This window comes from Trachurus japonicus, chromosome 22 (genome assembly GCF_045865225.1).
Source record: "Trachurus japonicus isolate A0001 chromosome 22, Traja_1.0".
Taxonomy (NCBI): domain Eukaryota; kingdom Metazoa; phylum Chordata; class Actinopteri; order Carangiformes; family Carangidae; genus Trachurus; species Trachurus japonicus.
In genome coordinates this window covers 29,649,700-29,669,358 of record NC_140928.1, presented here as the reverse complement: position 1 = coordinate 29,669,358, position 19,659 = coordinate 29,649,700, and the positions used below count along the sequence as shown (strand labels likewise).

General features: G+C 44.2%; 1 protein-coding gene across 4 annotated transcripts in view; it reads left to right on the top strand.

Annotated features, from left to right (window-relative positions):
- Positions 1-19,659, top strand: part of daam2 (dishevelled associated activator of morphogenesis 2) — a 109,560-nt gene that overhangs the window by 26,595 nt on the left and 63,306 nt on the right. For all 4 annotated transcript variants that reach the window (XM_085768470.1, XM_085768468.1, XM_085768471.1 and 1 more), the window contains exons 2-3: positions 2,198-2,483; positions 14,048-14,137. In XM_085768470.1, coding sequence (XP_085624596.1) covers positions 2,316-2,483; positions 14,048-14,137 — 258 coding nt within the window. In that variant the 5' untranslated portion in view covers positions 2,198-2,315. The remainder of the gene's footprint in view (positions 1-2,197; positions 2,484-14,047; positions 14,138-19,659) is intronic.

Below are 19,659 nucleotides of genomic sequence, written 5' to 3'. Positions count from 1 at the left end.
TGGTGGTGGTGGTAGTGGGGGGGGGGTTCAAGGATTAGCACCTCACCTATCATAACACACACAGTACCAGTATCAAATGTACAGCTCACACACACACACTCACACATACAAGATGCCTCGTGTGCTATAATTGACACAGCGCACTGATGCAATGACTGTGAAACCGGCTCCACATTTGAAGGTGATGATGAAGAATTTCAGATATACAGGACATGCAGCTATAAATGCACCAACATCCCTCGTGTTCAGAAATACCAAAGATGAAGAAACTTTTCTTTTAAAGTAACCTCGGCTCCATCGGTAGCTGTGCCTCTCCCGCCCTGTGAGGGATGGCAGATTCAAAGAAGCGGAAAAAGTAAATGAGCAAAAGACGAAAGGGCAAAATGGAAATGTGGTGTTTTCTCTTTTCATTTTTTCCCCTTTAAGCTCCTGTTAAGGGCCCAGCGCATTCATAAAGAATTTACCATCCAGCTATTTTTAGACGGCGCAGTGAGAACTCCTACGCTGCGCGAATGTGTGAGGGAGCGATGGCGGAGAGCTGTGCTCAGTGGAGATGTAGTAGATTGTGGCTTCTTGTGGAAACTCAAGTCAGACTTTCACAGCTGTATTAAACAGACGGGTGCCATTACTTAATGCTGCATTCTGGTTATGTACAAATATCAACAGAGGCATAAAATTTTATACTTGCTGTTTTGAAACCTCCCTGTGTCGTTATAGGTCCTGTGTTTCTTGTTGGAAACTTCATGCTCGTTTCACATAAACGGCTCCGCAATTGATTTCTTGGTGGAATATTTTCTGCTGGACGTGCACGTCTATGGTATTTGCATAACAGGCTTGATGGCCATTCATTCACAAATGCAGAAAACGTCTGCATGGAGAGGTTTTCTTTTTTTCTATTTTTGCGACTGTGTGAGCCATTGTGGGTGTGTGCTCACATTGTACAAGAGTGTGTATGCCTGATAGGACACAATATAGTGTAAAGAGTGTATCATTCATACAGTGAAGACCACCCATATCCTTTTTCACAGCACTGAGGAAATCCTCTGGGGGGGTCTGGGCTCATTCACCCCTCTGCTCCTGTTGTAGTGGGTGTCATTCATTACTGTCTATACAGTAAGTACATGTATACACACAGAGTGAGGACACTGCTCTCAGGTCCGGCACAGACAACACACACACACACACACACACACACACACACTGCATCGGCACCATTGTACCACACGGACAAGAGGTTTCTTTGTGGAGGCTGGATGTGGAGCCAAGGATACGATGGCTGCCCCTGCTGCCTCTGTGCTCTGTTGGCTCACAGCGAGATCCCCTCTACCCTGGCATATGCTCATATGGACACAGTGAAGGGAATAAAGAAGATGAAACTTGCTGTTTCCCTCTGGTTGGTGTTAGAGCCATGATCGCTGCTTGGCCCTCCTTGGTGCAGCGTTCTTTCCAGGCATTGCCTCTAAATCCCTCTGTTTTTCCAGCAGGTCTGTAGCTGACTGTCTTGAAGAAGATTCTTCAGGCAGCATTTTTCCGTTGTTTGGCCATGGTGGCTGTTGCTACTCATGTATCTTCCTGTATTTTTTCCAAACAAGCTGGGCCTGCTGGAAACATAAATTGCTTTGCTTCCTGTACACTACAAATAATTCTTTCCGAGGAAACATAGAGCAGTTTCTGGGTGTGTAGATGGGCAGAGTCTCTGTCATGCGTTGCAACATTACGTAAATATGCCTGTCTAAGTGTATTAAAGGGGACATATTATGGAAATCTCACTTTTTGAAGGCTCTCTTTTGGCTCGCCTTCCAGCCCCCAAAATGTGAGAATTGACTGTGATTATCAGGCTCTCTAGGTTGAAATCCATGAGGTTTAACAAGCTGTTCCCCTGTTTGGCAATGATGTAACTAGTTTTCAAAATTGCATAATCCCAGTTGGGGCGGGGCAAACAGTGGTTCATTTGCATTTACAGGGACAGACACTGAAACCAGCCGATCTGAACAGGGCTGTTTAGAGAGGATGAAAAGAGCTGTGATGTTTGATCCTTGGGGGATTTTGACCAAAGCATGTCACAGACATGTCTTTAAGACACCTGGGAACTATTTTAATTTGTGGAAAAGGGGCAGAATATGTCTCCTTTAAAGCCTTTGCGAGTCACTGTTTAACCTCTGTGTAACCTTTTCTGTCTCTCTCCTCTCTGTTGCAGATCATGCCCCCTAGATAGCAGCCTCATCCTCCTCTCCACTCCCCCTCCCTGCCCTTGGCCCCTTCCTCCACCTTCCTGGTCCAGTGCCACCTTCGCCACCTGTGTCACCACAGCCGCCATGCCCCCCAGGAAGAGGACGCGGCCGGGCCTGGGCTTCCTGTGCTGTTTCGGCAGCAGCGAGCCCCCGGAGATCAACCTGAAGGACAGCGTGCCTCTGCAGCTGCTGGAGTTCAGTGCCCCCATGCCGCCCGCCGAAGAGCTGCACGCACGTTTCTCCGAGCTGGTGGTGAGTAAACATGAAGTGACTTTAATGCACAGTTGAACAAGCTAATTCTAGACTGAACACAAAACATTTTGGAACCTGATTTGTTATTGGTTACCATTTCTGAGATGAGTTCACATTGGGAATGCACCGATTGTGAAATTCTGGGCCGATGGCTGATACCGATGTTTTTTTTCTGTTATTTATTCCTCTTTTGTGTAAAGGAAACCAAGAAATCTTTATTGCTCCCACACAGCCAACATTCTCACTCACTTGGTCGAATGTGCACGCTAGAGCTGCAACAATTAATTGATTAATCGAACAATAATTGATTATTACATTAACTGTCAACTGTTTTCCTAATCTAATAATCAGTTTGAGTAGTTTTTTATGGGAAAAAAAGTCTGAATTCTCTGATTTCTGCTTCTTAAATGTGAATTTTTCTGGTTTCTTTGGTCAATAAAATGTTTTTTTTTTAAACATTTTATTGACCAAACAACTAATCTATTAATTATTATAATAATAATAATAATAATAATAATAATAATCAACAGATTAATCGATCCACCTGGCTTACTTTTTTGCTGCGTGTCATTCTCCCCTCTCACTCTCTCTACCCATTCTGTCTCCACCGTTTCAAAATAAATGGATAAAAAGCCTGAAAAAAGAAAAAAAAACACTGACCCGTGAGCTGGTGGTGGTGGTAAGAAAGTTGGCGGTGGCGGCTGCTGTCAAATTTACTATGATGGAAAAACCTCTGAGTCAGCAGAATAAGTGAACAGATAAACATTGGCCACTAACATCAGTATTTTCTGATGCCCAATGTCAGTCAACGTGTTGAATATCGGCCGATACCGATGTTCAGCCCATGCATCGGTGCATCCCCAGTCTCGTGATTGATCAACTAGAACAGACTCTGAGATAATGGCCTGTTCATTATATATTATATATTTATGTATATAGTTAGCAGTTAGAGTGTAACCACTTAGTCTACTGGGAGAATGTTTGCTTACTGATTTCTGTACCTCTTAGCATCCACTGATATTTTTAGAGACACTCATTTCTGTGCTGTCATGAATTTTGCACAGTGAGGACAGAAATAGTCACCAAACTGAAATATTTCTCAATAAGTGTCAGACAGAAATCTGCAAAGTTGGCTCCAACAGCACTGTGGTGCAAAATAAATCCTGAAATTGTATTCAGCAAGTCAGTTCAGTTCTTCCAGCATGTCCCAGCAGCATCAGGGAGAGGAACTGGAGGGGATTGTGTTGTGTTGAAGGTGTCTTGATGAGGTCTTGCCCCAACTCCATCACCAGCAGCACTGCATCCAACAGATTCAGAAGCTCCTCTTCCCCAGCGCATGCAGCCCAGCCTGTTTATTACAGCTCCGGTCTTGTGCACAGATCACACTTGTTAGCGAAGGTCTGTAGTGGTGCCAAACAAGCATGGCTGTGTTGGCATGTGCCCATGGTGTGGAGAGGGATCAGGGCACAGCTGTCAGACTGGAGAAAGTCTGCTGTGGGTTTCAGCTGCCATGCAAGCTGGCTCTGGCTCTGGCTCTGCTGGAAGAACAGGGCTTTGCTGTTTCTGTCTCTTTGTTTCCCCAGTTCCTGTCTCTTGGTCTGTTTCGGTCCCGTCTGTCTCCAGCTCAGTATTTCTGTCGCTCTCCCTCAACCTCAGATTTCCTGCTTCCCTCCCTCTCTCTCTCTCTCTCTCTCTACAATGTGTTCAGCAGCATTAGTACAGGACTGCCTCTGGCGCTGTCGACTCTTAGTCTTGGGGAATGCTAAACTCCACTGGCTGCAGGATATATCACTCCTCCAAATGTCAAAATCAATTCAGGACATTAAGTGAAATTCCATTTGTGGTAGGAAATAATTCAACTGTTATCAAGGCAGATGTTTTCCCAGTGGTGATTCTTCCCCCTTTTTCCTGCTAATTGACCTGAGTTGAACCTAAATCCTCTGTTTTAGGCTCTTTAATAACCAATGCTAATGCACAAACTATTAAATCTCAGTGGTTACAGACTATTCACTGACTTGATTAGAGAAAATTAAAAGTTAGGGTTGTAGCAATCAAACGGTGATTGCCTCAATCAGTATCCCTGGACTGCAATGACATAATGCCGCCTCAGCTGTAGGATAATTGTAGCTTAGTTCTGAGGGAGCAGCAGGTTGCTGCTCCACACTAGATGCCCTCTGTGACCTGAGAGCTGACATGGTTCCGCTTCAAGAAAGCAAACAGAAGATAAAACAGAAATGTAGTCCCCACAGCTGAGAGCACTGATTGACCTACAGCGTATTTTGGGGGGTAAAAATCTGAACTTACAATGAAATTGACACAGATGCATGAGCTGAAGAAGAAGCAGAGCAGAAGGATTCGTCCCAGATTTCAAAACCTCTTGACTTGCAGCTTTTTGACCCTGGAGAGAAAGAGAGAGAGAGAAAGAAAGAGAAAGAGAGGGAGAGAGGATTTGGCATTTTCTCATTGGATCAGGGCCCCTCCACATGTTGTGAATAGATCATTCTTAAGATGGTTGTTGGACGGCTACATCTCATGGTGTCGTTCACTGGCTTGGATATTTAGTCTTTGGGGTAACGGCTGTGTTGGGCTCTGGTTCATCTTGTCTTTGCTCGATTCAGCGCTCAGTTATTGTACAAGTGTGTTTTAATATCAGCACTGCAGCGCTCAAAGGTTAAAATCTCATGCTAGAAAGTTTAAAAAGGAAAAAATGATGTTCCAGCGAGAGGATCACTCAGCCTGTGACAGTTTGATTCATGTCTGCTGTGATTGGGTGACCGGTGCACAGGCCGCTCCTACCTAACGATGGTCATCTGGCCAAGCCATCGGTCCTCTACATCTGTTTTACTGATCCTGCAGCCGACATGCTGACACATTTGACCGGTCGTCCAAGAATCTGTACAATCAGACCTCAAGCAGTCACTTAGTCTGTACACCCTGCTTGTAACACAAGCAGAGGGTCCACGTAGGGAGGCGAAGACCTGTGCCACAGGGGAGGAAATAAAGAAAAATAGGAAATAACATAACATAGTGCATTTCCATGGAAACGGGAGATGTTTTTTCTTTTCTTTTTTTGTTATGAAAGCTTTTCCTGAGGAGGAGAAGGAGACTTAATGGAGCCTCTGGTGCGGGAGCGACAGATCTGGGCCAAACGGAGGAGTAAACCACCTCCATGTGTCCTCACAGCCATGATGGGGTCTTCCACTGTGTTTAGGGACTGCACAGGGCACAGCCCACCACTTACACTGTTAGTGAAGGGGAGGATTTAAAGCTGCCTAAGGAGTACTCTATGGAAAATTGTTAACCAGAGAATCCTTAGCTGGAACTTGCATGATGTCCCATGGCTGTGGCTTGGGATATTAAACGTGATATGATGAGTTTATTTTGGAAGATCACCTATTTTGAATGATAGGGGTTCAATACAAAAAAGGACAAAGTAATATGGCGATGAACTCAACAGCCACGGCATTATGGCCATTTTGGCCATTTTTAACCTCCCACACTGACCTTTGAGGGTACATTGGCTTATCACTGGGGCAGTACCCTCAAGGGTACGCACAGATCTGGACCTAAATCTATTGGCACCCTTTGAAAGAGTACAAACATGTCCTCATTAGGGTACTGTCCCAGTGGTGAAGGTTTTCATCCATAAATAAACAAAATTGGCCAATTTCCAACCTGATTTGGCCTGTTAGAGAAAAGTGTTTTTAATTTTTACCATTCCAGTTGAATGTGGATTTCAGTGGTGTATATTCAACATCTGTTTAACCAAACTGTGAGGAGGACTTATAATTCATATGAGTGTATTTATACTGATTGAATGTTTGATTGTGGGCTACGCAGCATATCTGTCCATAGTGTGACTTAAAGCAGATATCATCGGCACGGCCGTTTCGGCTAATGCTGTGTTCAAGGCAGGCTTTTGAAACCGTAAGTTACAGCTTCAAGTCACAACTACGACTTGGTAGCGTTCCAGGTAACCCGTAGCTCGTGTTTTTACCGTCCTGTTGTCTGTGAAAGTTCCCTATAACGGCCACTCGTAACTTCCGACCCGTGAACTCGTACCAGATCGAACTGGTATGACTTCACAGGAAGGAAAAACACAAAGTACGAGTTTCCTTGAACGCACCATGAGTTAGCAGCCCCCGCCCTTGTCAGGCATCAATTGGTACTCGTGCTACGTCACCACATTCACGCGCATCCCTTGGCTGCACACACAGCCCTTCATGCCGTTCTCTCCCCTCATTGGATAACACTTGTATCCCACAAGGAAAATTTTCTCCTCGGGTTACAGCAGAGCAGAGTGACGGAGAGACTCGTGTTTAGGCTGAAATACTTCATGTAAGTGATTGCTGACGGAAAATAGGACTATTTAGGACTTATATTAACAAAAACATTCCACTGATATCTGCTTTAAACGTTATGCTGACAAATTGACCTAAACCAATACTGAGCAATAGGTAGCTACTGTATAACCCTCACATGCAACTCATTAATTTTAGGCGAATGAACAATTACAAACATGTAACATTTAGTGAAGGAAAGTTGAGTTTTCTGTAGGTGCATCACTAGACTGACTAACTACATCTAGGCAAGTATGCTAGTTAGTAAGTAAATTGATTCATGACATTTTGAGAGAAGATGTACATGTTGGTTCATATGCACCTGTCTTCACAAGCAGGAGTACATATTTGCAACAAGGTGTTACATTTTAACCCATCCTGGTACAGTACATAACAAAGTTAAGGGACATTAATGTACCTCATCTGTACCCTATTTTCTGCTAATGCTAATGCTCTGCTAATCCTGCTTTCACACCTACCGTCAACTCATTGGGAGATTTATCCAATATTCAACCTTTAAGCAACCTCGACTAACTTTGCTGCTTCATGTCAAATGCATGTAAAGTATCAATTCAAAAGAGATGACTGACCATCCCCAGTGTGTAGCTCACAAAACTAATCCGTGTGGTATCAATCCCAATAAAGCTGCCTCCAGGTCTGCTATAAACCTATATGAAAGCCTCATGTGCCTTGCTAATGAACTCGGAAAACCCATGGAAATGAACCTGGAAGCAATCGCCACTGATTTAAACACAGTGAACAAACACCACATCAGAAGGGCTTATGGATCGTGTCAATTAAACTACACATTTGCATCTGGCCGCAGAATTTCCTGATAGCAAATGTGCTGCAGCTTTGGGTTTCTGTTTTACGGATGTCGGTCGACCAGTTTCTTTCCACCACCGTGGAAAACCTTGCACGCATAGTTGATATACATAGGCCATGTGTGAAGTTTGGCGACGCTTCAAGAACATGCGCAGCTGTATTTTGTTTATCAAGGCAATCCCGTGCTAATAACATTCACCATCAAATGCGGAGCTGCTCTCATATTGTGTTAATTGAAAATGGCTTCTGCTCGGTGACTTGGCTACATTTCTGACTGGTGGTAAACCAGAGGCAATTCTTGTTTCTTCAAAGAGTAACCAGAAGTGGGAGGTTGTTTGGGGACAACTAGACTGGCATATTTATTTACACAGTCACATACGGTGTGTGTTGACACATCTGCAAGGGTCTGAACCCAACTATGCAGGGCTAAGCAAAATAAATACTTAAGACAGAACAGAGGATTCATAGGAGCTCATAGAATAGAGAAATGAAGCAGAGTGAATACAATGGCTCAGGGCAGTGGCATTATTTGTTTGCATACTGCACGGGTGACAAATGAATCCTGTCCACAGTAAAAGGAAAAGCCACTCTGTCAGCCATCTGCAGCCAGTTGAGATGAGAGAAGATATAACGTACAGCACATTTAGCCAAATGCCACAACAGAACCAGGTCTACAAGGCCAACATCTGGCAGCATGGCAGACATCAGAAAGGTGTGAGTTCTCTCTGCCTGTCTCCGCGTCCTCTACCTACCCACACCCCCAAAAAAAGAAAACTTCATCATTCTTTCTTTCTCTGTCTGGAAATTTGTGGCCGTTTGAGTCCAGCCGTAATGATGTCAGTGGTCCAACTGTCCGGTGTCGCCACAGCACCTTTAACAGCGTCCCCTACGTATGACTTCTACTCACTGTTTTAATAAAATAGAAATTATGTTCTCAAAACAGTGACAGTAAATTTGTCCTCTCTCCTTTCAAACCTCGTCATGTGTTTCCAGGAAAGCCGGACTCTTAAAAACATAAATCCTGTCCTAAATTCTCCCTCCCGCGTGACTCTCCAGCCGGACGCAAATCAAAAATGTGTTGCATAACAAGAGAGAATGGAAATGTTCCCCGCCCTCTGAGCCTCTGGGAGTGAGTTTTCTCCAGTTGAACACTCTGGGATGCACCCTCTTTAATTTCTTTTTCCTAATATCCGTCCTTTACATTCGCCTGGTTTCCCATTGCTAACGCACGTGGCCGGCCTCTGTTGTAAAGCCAGGTTTCATCGGCCTGAGCCAAACTTAGTCGTGGGATTGGTCAAGCTGTTTTTGGACACGGGCAGAGGCAGGAGGCTAGCAACGGCTACTGACTGACTCATCAAAGAGTGGATTCTATGACTAATCTGAATGCTGCAAAGTGCTGTGAGACCAGTGTGTGTGTGTGTGTGTGTGTGAGTGTGTGTGGGATTAGTAAAGTGGTGTATAGCGACATTCTTACCAAATCATGAGAAGGAGAAGTTGGATCATTTGTCATTTTTTGGTTAGGGTAAATGAGTCAGTGTCAGCCTTCGCCTACTATGGAAAATCTCCACGAGTAGTTGTGAGGCCAGACCTGAACTGGAGTGCCCCCCCCCCCCCACTGACTCTTGTTTGGGTCAATAATGGCAGCTACAGCTTCCTGTGAGTCCCCTGGAGACCTCATATGACTTCCTGCCATCTTGCCTGTCTTTCCACTGCCTTCCTGTCTCGACTGCTGTAGTCTGTGTGTGTGTGTGTGTGTGTGTGTGTGTGTGTGTGTGTGTACATATACAGTGTGGACATGCCACCCCTGCACATGCATGTGAGAGGGTGTCATTCACCGACCACACACATTTCCCATTTAGGTGGAAAAATCTGTGACAACATTTTTTTTTAATTTCATTCGATGATTGGCAGATGAGACCTGTCAATCACACCTGCTCACTCACTGACCCCTCTCTGTTCCTGTAGATTCAGTTTCCTTCACAGTTCAGTGTCAGTTTTGACTGAGTCCTACTCTTTCACATAGTGACCCATAACTGACACAGAGCATTCCCCAGTGTGAAACCAAGACAGTCCTAACCCTCAGTCATTTAGCCACAGACCTGATGGTGTGTACAGTATATACAGTATATTGAGTTCATAGTGTAAGACACACACACACACACACACACACACACACACACACACACACACACTAACCGTATATAGGCATACACCCCTTTTCCTTAGTTTTTTCACTCCTCCACTCCTGTTCAAGTGATAGTTCAACATTGGCCTTGAATTGAATTGAAAATTGGCCTATTGCCATAATTCCTATAGTCTTAGCAGTAGGTTTGTTACCTTTATTTGTGCAAGCTATTTTTAGAACGGCAGAGCAGAGCCGTGAGCTGCTCAGAGCTACGCTACGGAGGCTCATGGGATTTCTTGGTTTCCCTCATCAAACTCATCAAATACACAATCCAACAACTCCAAAACGCTCTGGTGGACAAGTTGTGACCTGCACATTCACCACGCTATGAGATAATAACAGAACGTTACCAGACAGAGTTGTTTTAGCGGTAAATTCATGCAAAACCGCTGATGCACGTTGCCTTCAGGGACAGTTTTTCAGCAAGCAGTCTCTGTATTTACCTCGAAAACAACTCTTCTGATAACGCTCTGTTATTATTTCATAGCTTGGTGAATGTGCAGGTCACAACTTGTCCACCAGAGCGTTTTGGAGTTGTTGGATTGTGTATTTGATGAGTTTGATGAGGGAAACCAAGAAATCCCATTAGCCTCTGTAGCGTAGCTCTGAGCAGCTCACGGCTCTGCTCCACCATTCTAAAAATAGCTTGCACCGACAAATAAAAGTAACAAACCTACTGCTAAGACTATAGCGATTATGGCAATGGGTCAATTTGCCAAAATGTTGAATTATCCCTTTAATACTTTCTAACTCTCTGAAAAAATGACCCCATAGCTCATGTGTTCAAGCAGCTTATCACGACCCATTGTCACCATGACAACAAAGGTCCTTCAACCTCAACAACATACTTGCTTATTTTTGTTACCTGTACTAGCACAAAGTATGTATCTACTTCTTTTGTGCCCAAACATAAGCAAACTATGGCACTCAGCCTGTCAGAGCAGAGCTGCAGTCTGAAGAGCTATTCAAGTTTTTCCACACTGCGCTGACTTCACTCCCATGTTTCATTGCGACTCAACCCTTTTTCCATGTGGTGTAGATACATATTTAAATCTCCCACTGACATGTTGTGTCATCTGATTCCTGTTAGGTCATGTAAATGAATTTATGTGGCTATGTAAGCTGTGATCGGTAGCAAATGTGCCAAGATGTCATAATTGATGTCATCCCCGGGGAGGAGGGGGGTGGGTGGGAGGTCGGGGCTGTTACTCATCTTTTCTAAGTTTTACCTAAAAGCTCTCAGGTCAAAGCTAAATATTAGCATTTAGAGGAACAATTTAACCTTTTCTGAAATAAAGTTTCTGTGATTCAGATGGTGAGATGTGTTACTGTTACTGTTTAAAATCACAGATGTGGTGGCGTGGATCTACTAAACTGTTGCTTAGTTATTTGCCAGAGAGCTACAGCTAATGCCGGAGCACTTGGGAAATTGGTGTTAACAGAGTCCACGCAGTGAGCCAGTGTGGCAGGTTAATGCATAAAAGGTTCACCTGCTCTCTGACTGGCTGGATTTTCCATTCAGGCTGCCGTACAAACATGGCGGCGCAAGATGGCAACATAGCAAGACCTTTGCTATATGTATATATAAAAGAATAATTATAAGGCTACGAAAACCAAACAAATTTTATTTTATAGCGATTATACATTTATACAAATATATTAGTATATTCAGATTTTGCCAATAAACCTTGACATTTACTACACACTGGACCTTTAACTTCACTCATGAGCACCATGGTGTGTCTCTTTAGCTCAATAGCTAAAGTGAAATATGTACTGACTGCAGCTCTCATATTGCCACCATATCTTTCAAATGATCTCAGCACATCTGAGAAGCCCACCAGTCTTGCGAAGCAGGAAATTGAGTGACAGAGAAGGTCAGTCAGTGTGCAGCAGACATGACAGGCAGCTCACAGCGGCGACGCCCCCTTTTTAATTTGAAACATTATTCGATAAGGTAGTTCTGTATGAAATATGAAAGGGAGGCTTCAGAGGACCTAGGTATGTATTACCCCCCCACCCCCCACCACCACCCTCGGGCAGCAGGTGTAACAATATTAGCTTTGGTTTATGTGAATTCCAAACTGGACTGTGGTGGTGCAGGAGGATGGGGGCACATCAAGAGAAGGTTTTACTCTGCAAAGCATAAAGTGGTTTGGTTTTATTTTGGAAGACTGAGAGAGGGAATTTTTGGGGCTGGTGGGGGGGTTACTACGGTCATGAGGAGAGGCCATGTGATGCGGATGTGGTATTGGAGCATAGTTTGAAGGCGGGGGGTGGAGGGTTGATGGTGGAAGAAAATGCTGGGATATTGCATAACTGGAAAGTGAAAAGTCCTCTGGCTGGCATGACAGGAACATTCCTCCACCCACCCCATGTCCTCATCCTCCATTTCATCTCTTTTTTTCCCTTTTCTCTGATTCAAATACAAACTGTTGCCTCTTCTACTAATAACCACATGTAGTCCACATTTTCAGCTCTCAGATGCAGAGACTTGTAGTTCAGGCTGCCACATTATAACTTCCAGATTTTACACTTGACCTGAGTTTATATGTGTGGATCCATCATGAGATATATTTGTGATTTTTTTTTTTAAGAACCCAAACCATTTCAGAATAGTTTTACATGTCTTCACTAAGGCCTCGCTCCAGACCTCTAGGAATGAGTCAGTCAGCCAATCAGAAGAGAGGAAGCTCTGAGCCCATCTTCTAATTTGCAGCAGGCTTTGTTGTGCCATCACAAAGTTACAGAAGTCCTGATGGCTCAGTTTAAGGCTCAGTTTCTGAATACAGGCTGTGTTAATTTCTCTGTGGACTGAGGTCTGACACTTTCACAGTGCTGATATAAAATATAGATGTGCTGATCATCAAAAAAGACATGTAGTTTGTAAACAAGCTCTTTAAAAACGAAAATGTGCAAGGCTATCTTACCTACTCCTTAAACTGCAGAATGCATATCACAGACGCCTAAATCCTCATTTCATTGCTCACGTATATTGCACTCTCACATAACACCCCACTATATGAGACCTTAAATCGAGAGGCTTTAGGAGTAGCAGGGGGGAAATGGAGAGAACACAATGGAGCATAGAGATCAGCTACCGGGCTCTAGTCCCATGTGGTTCAAATCCAGGGCTCTCATTCTCCCTGATTGCCCCAGCAGCTCCCAGTATCAGCTCTTCCAAACAGCAGCAGTTTAGATGGCAACCAGGCGACAGGCCAGAGATGAGCTAGCTTCTAGGCCCGCGCCTCTAAGCTGGAGGATGTGGAGAAAGGATTGTGGTCCGAGCCAAAGCTGAAATCTGTAAAGATTGAAGTACAGAGAGTCATAGGGTTGATGTTCAGCTGGCTCACCACGGCTGCTTTCCTGTTTGACAGCCAAGACCATACAGTCCCAGAAAACAGCAGCGTGCGTGTATTGTAGCGGACCGGTGTGGACCCCCTCTGGGTGGGAGTCTGAGTGTAAAGCTGCTGCTGGTTGAAAGGACTGGGTGAGAGATGATGTCATTCTTCATAGTGTCGGAAGCTTGGAATGCGGGCCACCTCGGCCCACCCCGTCCAGCTGAATGGATGAAAACAAATCCTGTGAATCTACTGGCCCGGCTTTAAGGGGCCCCACCTCTGGCACCGGTAGCCATCTTCACTCTGGGGGGCCCTGAGGGGCCCCTGCACTTCTGGCTGACGTCATGGTAGCAAAACCATTATGATGAGATTAGTGTGAGCTTTTACACAAAGCCGTGGCACCATAGCATCTCAACCTCTCTTCTTTTTTTTGTGCTTATCCATTTCCAGGACCACATAGCTCCCTTTCTCCGCTTCATTCAACACCTTCCTCTTTCTCCAGCAGTACATCCTTCTTTCTTCAACTCTGATTTATCCATCTCTCTTTTCCAAGTCTTTACTTTTCCTCCCTGGCACACAGAGACCCATTTCCTGGGTTCATATGCATTTCAAAAGGCGCAGGAGGCTCCTTGTACCAAGCTGAAGAATTGAGAAGAGCAGCAGGGTGAATATCAAAACACTGCTCTGTAGTCTGCGGAGATCAGCTATCAGTTACTTAGCAGGGAGGCAGGACAATCAAATGGCACAGTGTAAACTTTACTCAGTGATCTGTAGCCAAGTTTTTCATCATCCGTTTATTGTAATTAATACATTGAATGTGTGGTTTAAAATGAACGTATTGTCAATCATGAACCTCTGTTGTTGTCATCGCAGGATGAACTTGACCTGACGGATAAGAACAGGGAGGCCATGTTCGCTCTGCCCGATGAGAAGAAATGGCAAATCTACTGCAGCAAGAAGAAGGTGAGTGCCCCCCCTCCCCAAACTTTATCATCCATCAGCTCCGGTCTCTGGCTGGCCCGTCTGTTGACAGGCTGCCTGGAGCCACAGTATAAGGCTGAACTGTCAGCAGTGAATGGAAGTGAAGGGCCGCCTCTTACCAGAACCCTCTCAACCACACAGTCTGCCCTGTCTCCACTCCTTCTCCTTTCTGCATCGATGTAAACACATCCACACACACATATGACACCAGCTACATACTGCATCATATTTTCTGCATGCTGTAATATGTGGGGTGTTGTACAGTACGTGCACATACAAACAACACAAGTTGCACAAACAGCTCTTGTTTCAAAGCCGTCAATTTCCAAATCTCCCTCCCCACGTCGGAGAAAGCAATTTCCTCATGCTGCTTAAGAATTGTCAACATACCATGGGAGCACTAGAACATTCTGGTTAGTCCTCTCTTTCACCCCTCTCCCCTCGCCAAAATATCTCCCGTTCCCTTCGTACCCTTCAGCGTGTCTCTCCACAACAACTCTGGTCTCACTTTGTGGTCAAGTATCCACCAGGAAATGACATTGTGCTCGGTGAAAAAGGGGGAATTCAGCCCACCTCTCTCGCTCAATAGCAAATTGAATAAATAGTCATAAACCCTCCCCTGTGTCTCTTTGCTAATTTGTTTGTTGGCTGAGGGTTTGGTGTTGGAAGCAGGGCGAGCCTCAGTCCCCTCCTTCCACTTTCCAAGGCATGCAGCCTCAGCATAGCTGATGTGATATGCTCTGACAACCTTTTTAAATAGCAGTAAACACACACCGCTTTGTGTGTGTATGTGCGCACCTGCTTGTGTAAAAGTTTGTACTTGTATCCAGGCCAGTATTGAGTTACTAGGAAAAAGAAGAGCAGTGGAATTGTGGTGTGTTTAGAGGGATGTCAAGGCGAGGATGGAAGCTGGAGCACCACAACAGTTTACAATGAAACGGAATATGTGGAAAAATAATACAGGAGGGAGATATAATCTTTGTTTTAATACATAACGATAACTGTAGGACTTGAATACATCGCAGGGTATCAAAGGGGAGATTGAATTGTTGGCAGAATGTACATTAGCACATGTCAACCCACATAAAAGACGGGGAGTTCAGTAATACTCCAGTATCAGTTATTGAATATCTCACTGGAGCGACCGCAGATGTTTATAAGGACTCTTTGTGCTGTAGCAGAAGGTAGCGGAAACAAAAGTTTGGCAGCGGTCTGGGTATATTGGAAGTGAAACGGTTTGCAGTGTGCACCTAAGCCGGGTTCAGAAGTAGGATATATTAGTTTGTCGTTCCTCCCTCATCTCTCCCAGTCAGAAATCATTTCCTCCAAGACTAAGGTGAAAAAAGAAGAAAAAAAAAAAAGAACAGCCGTGTGTCTCGGCCAGGAAATAGAGAGCAAAACTGGGGTAACAGTGCACAACGGAAAGCCGGAGGAAAAACCAAACAAACCCCTCATTCATGGATAAAGGCAGTGTAATGGAGAATGAGGAGGGGAAAAAAACAACAACTGGCTTGCAATATGGGATAATAACCTGCATGTCTGTGTGTGAATATGCTAACAGGAAGGCATGATTACTGTCCGCACGTGCAATTACCCACACACTCCAAGAACTTAGGAAAACACACAGGTTATTCAGACACACAATCACACACACACACAAACACACACATGCACCACACAATACTCGCCCTGTGTTCCTGAGAAATACAGCATGACAGTGATTTGTATGGGGAGCAGTGGACAGCAGAATTTCCCTCCGTCGTTCCTGACGGCAGCGAACACTGCTTCCCTTCTGTCCTCTGTCCTCCAGCCGAGACGCTGCTGCTGTTGTTGTGGTTAGATAACACTTGGTGGGGGGACGCTGAGGACATGACAAATGGGACAGACTAACTTTGTTCACCTGTAACACAAACTGGTCAACACAGTCGTTTCAGACTGCTCGACCTCTGACAAGTCCAATTCACGTCTTTGTGATGTTTTACCACATACACTGACATCAGAGGTGTTACCAGGACAACATCTTCCGGTGGGCGTTTTATTATTATTTATTATTTGGGTGGACAACAACAAAAATGGTTTGGGGGGAAGAAATGCAGCGGTGTGGAGAAAATGTAGAGGAGCACACCCAAAGTGGCCAATAGGAAAGCAGTGCATTTTTTGATGACCAATGACCAGGGATCCCTGGGGGAGTTCCTATGCAGTAGTTCCATCCATAAGCAACACAATAATCTGGCAGTTTTGTTGGTATCAATGACCAAGTCTCATGCCCATGCTCCTTCCCACAAATAGGGAGCATTTCTCAGTCTGAGAGGAGAAATTTACGTTTAGTTTGTGTCAGTGAGACGTTCATAGAAACAAACCCCACGGAGTGAAACAGCAGCCAGATGTGATGTAAGGGAATTAGTCGAACTCTGGAGTCTGGACCATGACTGACGAGAAAGTCTTGTTGAGGTCTTCAGACTATACATAAACTAACTGTATCTGCACTTCTGATCTCTGCCACCCAGCCGGCCACAGCCAGGGGTGTTTCATGTGTGTGTGTGCAGGAAAAAAGACAGAAACAGGACTTAATTCTTGGTGAGCGTGAGAACAAAGTGACAGTTTTATACAGGCACAACAAGAAACTGAAATGGAGATGGCATGAGCAGAATCTTTTTATGAGTCTGTTGCCTTCCTGTGTGTGTGTGTGTGTGTGTGTATGTGTGTTGTTTTTGCAGGCATGACTCGCGTCCAGCAGCCCCCAGGTAAAGAACACGATGTAACATCCAATAACTCCTGATAATCGTTCAGCGCTGGGAGCCAAACAGGGTCTCCTGACTCACATTAGAAGCGGTCCACTGACCACACACACACGCACACACCCACAGTGTTTTCAGCCCATGATCAGACAATGTGGCCCTTCATTAGTGTAAATACAAAAATAGCACAGATTTGAAAATTTCCCCAAAAACAGGATTTTCTGTATCCGTTTCACTGATTGAGATCATTCAACCTCACATTATCTTCATCTCAGCTGCTGCCAGTGGAATATTATGACTTAACATACAAGTACAGTACTATGTGCACCCCCCCTCTGCATTGCCCTCTATAAAGTGGCAGAAGCATATGTCTTGTGTTATTAGCCACATGTGCATTATCCCCATCACTTAAACTAATGTGACCCAGGGCAAAGGATTCCAGCTCCAGCATGTGCTGAAACGTGTGTAATGTTAGCTACCTGCAAGACATGGCAAGCATTACATAATCTCCCAGAATTCAATATCCTGTCCATTTCCTGTCTCTCTAGGTGAGACTTTATATCCCAGCTTCCATAGATAAATATTCCCTGCCGAGGGATTGGCTCTTTTGGAATGTCAGACAGTCTCCCTGGTTGCACAAACGGGAATATACTGTATGTGGTGACAGCTGCAGATATGGAGAATATGGGGGAAAATATTGACTGAAATGACAGCTACAGTAATGTACCTCAATGTCTGACTGTAACAAAGCTCTGTTGTATTTGCTGGACAGTCCATGTGCTGATTTTCTATTGTATTGCATAGATGTAAAAGGTTTGAAGGATGCACTTTGAATATATTACAGCATTAAAACATTGGTTTCTGGACTAATAACATGTAAGAGAGTCAGATGGGATTCATCATTTTGCTTTATGGCTAATGTACATCTGACATTGTTAAAGTTTCATTTGTCAGTCTGTTCAGAAATATTTAGTTATCTTCAGTAATGTGCAAAGTGTGAGTGACTTCAGATTCTCATCCATCATGCAACACCATCAGGGAGACTTGTAATTGGTCCCCTACTGATTCCTGATCTCAATGTGACATTGTGAGTCACTGTTTCCAAGATGAATGGACCACCTGCCAAGTGCACTTTGTATGACATTAATGAGGAAACAAAAACTATTTGTGGGATTAGTTTTGAAAGCTTTCAAAAATGTTTTTACTCTTTCACAATACTGTGCAGAACTTTGCCTCTGAAATAATTTAATCGACTGCAAATAATGACATCAGTTCTACCATTTTTAGTTCATGAAATATCTATGTTGTGTGTTTGACCCCAACAGTCCAAAACAAAAAGTAATACTACAGCAAAGAAATCAAGAAGGGTTTGTCGGCCGTGATATATAAGAAAGAAACAGCAGACTGTGGAAACAATCAATCCAGCTATCAAATTAACGGTTAATCATTTCTTGTTGATCAACAAGTTGGTTAATCCATCATGATGGTCTCTCTATAGGGAGTAGGAGAAGGCCTTTTCTTGGTTTGATCCCTAAATGAAAACCTTTAAATTATTTAAAGCAACAATATGTAGTTTTTCAACCTTTTAAATAATGTTTCGAAAGTCATTGAAGGACTGGTGGAACAGTCAACAAATTCACGCAGGCTGTTGTGCTTCTCCGGGCATACAGCATACTGTCCTAAGGACACAGGTAGCAGACAGTTGCCCTTCTCAACCAGAGTACTAAATCTTACATTCAAATCTCTGTTTACTTACCTGTCTGGAGGAAATGCAAGTTTAGCAACAAGCTTCATTCTTTTACTCACCAAGAGTTATCTCCAACTGTGCAAGGCAAAACCAATGGCAATTCTTGTCTCACCATCCCCAGGTCCTGGCAAGAAAACAAGTTCAGCAGCAGAGAAAACTTAAAGTTAGCCCATTTAAACACTGACAACACCAAAAGTTTTTACTTTTGTCCGATACAATTCCTCCTCATTTGCTTGTAGCCGTCTCCTTTGTTCATGAAGTGGTATTTGAACATAGTGTATTTCATCCAGTATTGTGCTACTTGCCTGTGCTGTTGTGTGTTGGATGGGTTTTGAGAGCCATCCAACGCAGCCAGGGTCCCTCTGGGCCTCTCTGAGCACATGGAATCATGGGAGCGTTAGACGCCTGATGAGAAACTCCAATTGCCAGAGAAACTGGAGACCTTGTGGAAATATGTCACTGGGAGCCAATGTATAGATTCAGACCCCAGAACAGTGTAACTGCACTTGAAGCAGCGTTGGGGTTAAGCTGGGGGACGTGAGCAGGGATCTGGAATCAGTACAGCAGCTAGTAGTGGAGCATTGTTACTTTCTACCCTCCTCAAATTAAAATGTAGTTTTACAGTGAAAAAAAAGGTAGAAATCTCCAATGGTGCTTCAAAGTGTTTAAAGTAACTGTAGCCAAAGGAACACTGAAGCTTTCTAACCCTGGTTCCCCCTTAAAACCAGGACTTGAAATGTACTCTGCCTGCGTGTAGGACTTTTATAGCCTGTGAGCTCAATTATCATTGTCAGTGAAACTTTTCAGGAGGTTTAAAATCTTTGACACAGGCTTGTTACTTGACAGCAGGGGAGCCCAAATATGTAATTTCATCCACTCTTCCAACAGGTGCCCCTGCAAACGCCAATAGCCTGCCAAACACACAGAGAAATATTCCTGAACTCTGGCTTCAGCCAGGTATTTGGGCCTTCACAGAAACAATATACCCCTCAACAGATGTTCGTAACAAGAGGAGCAGC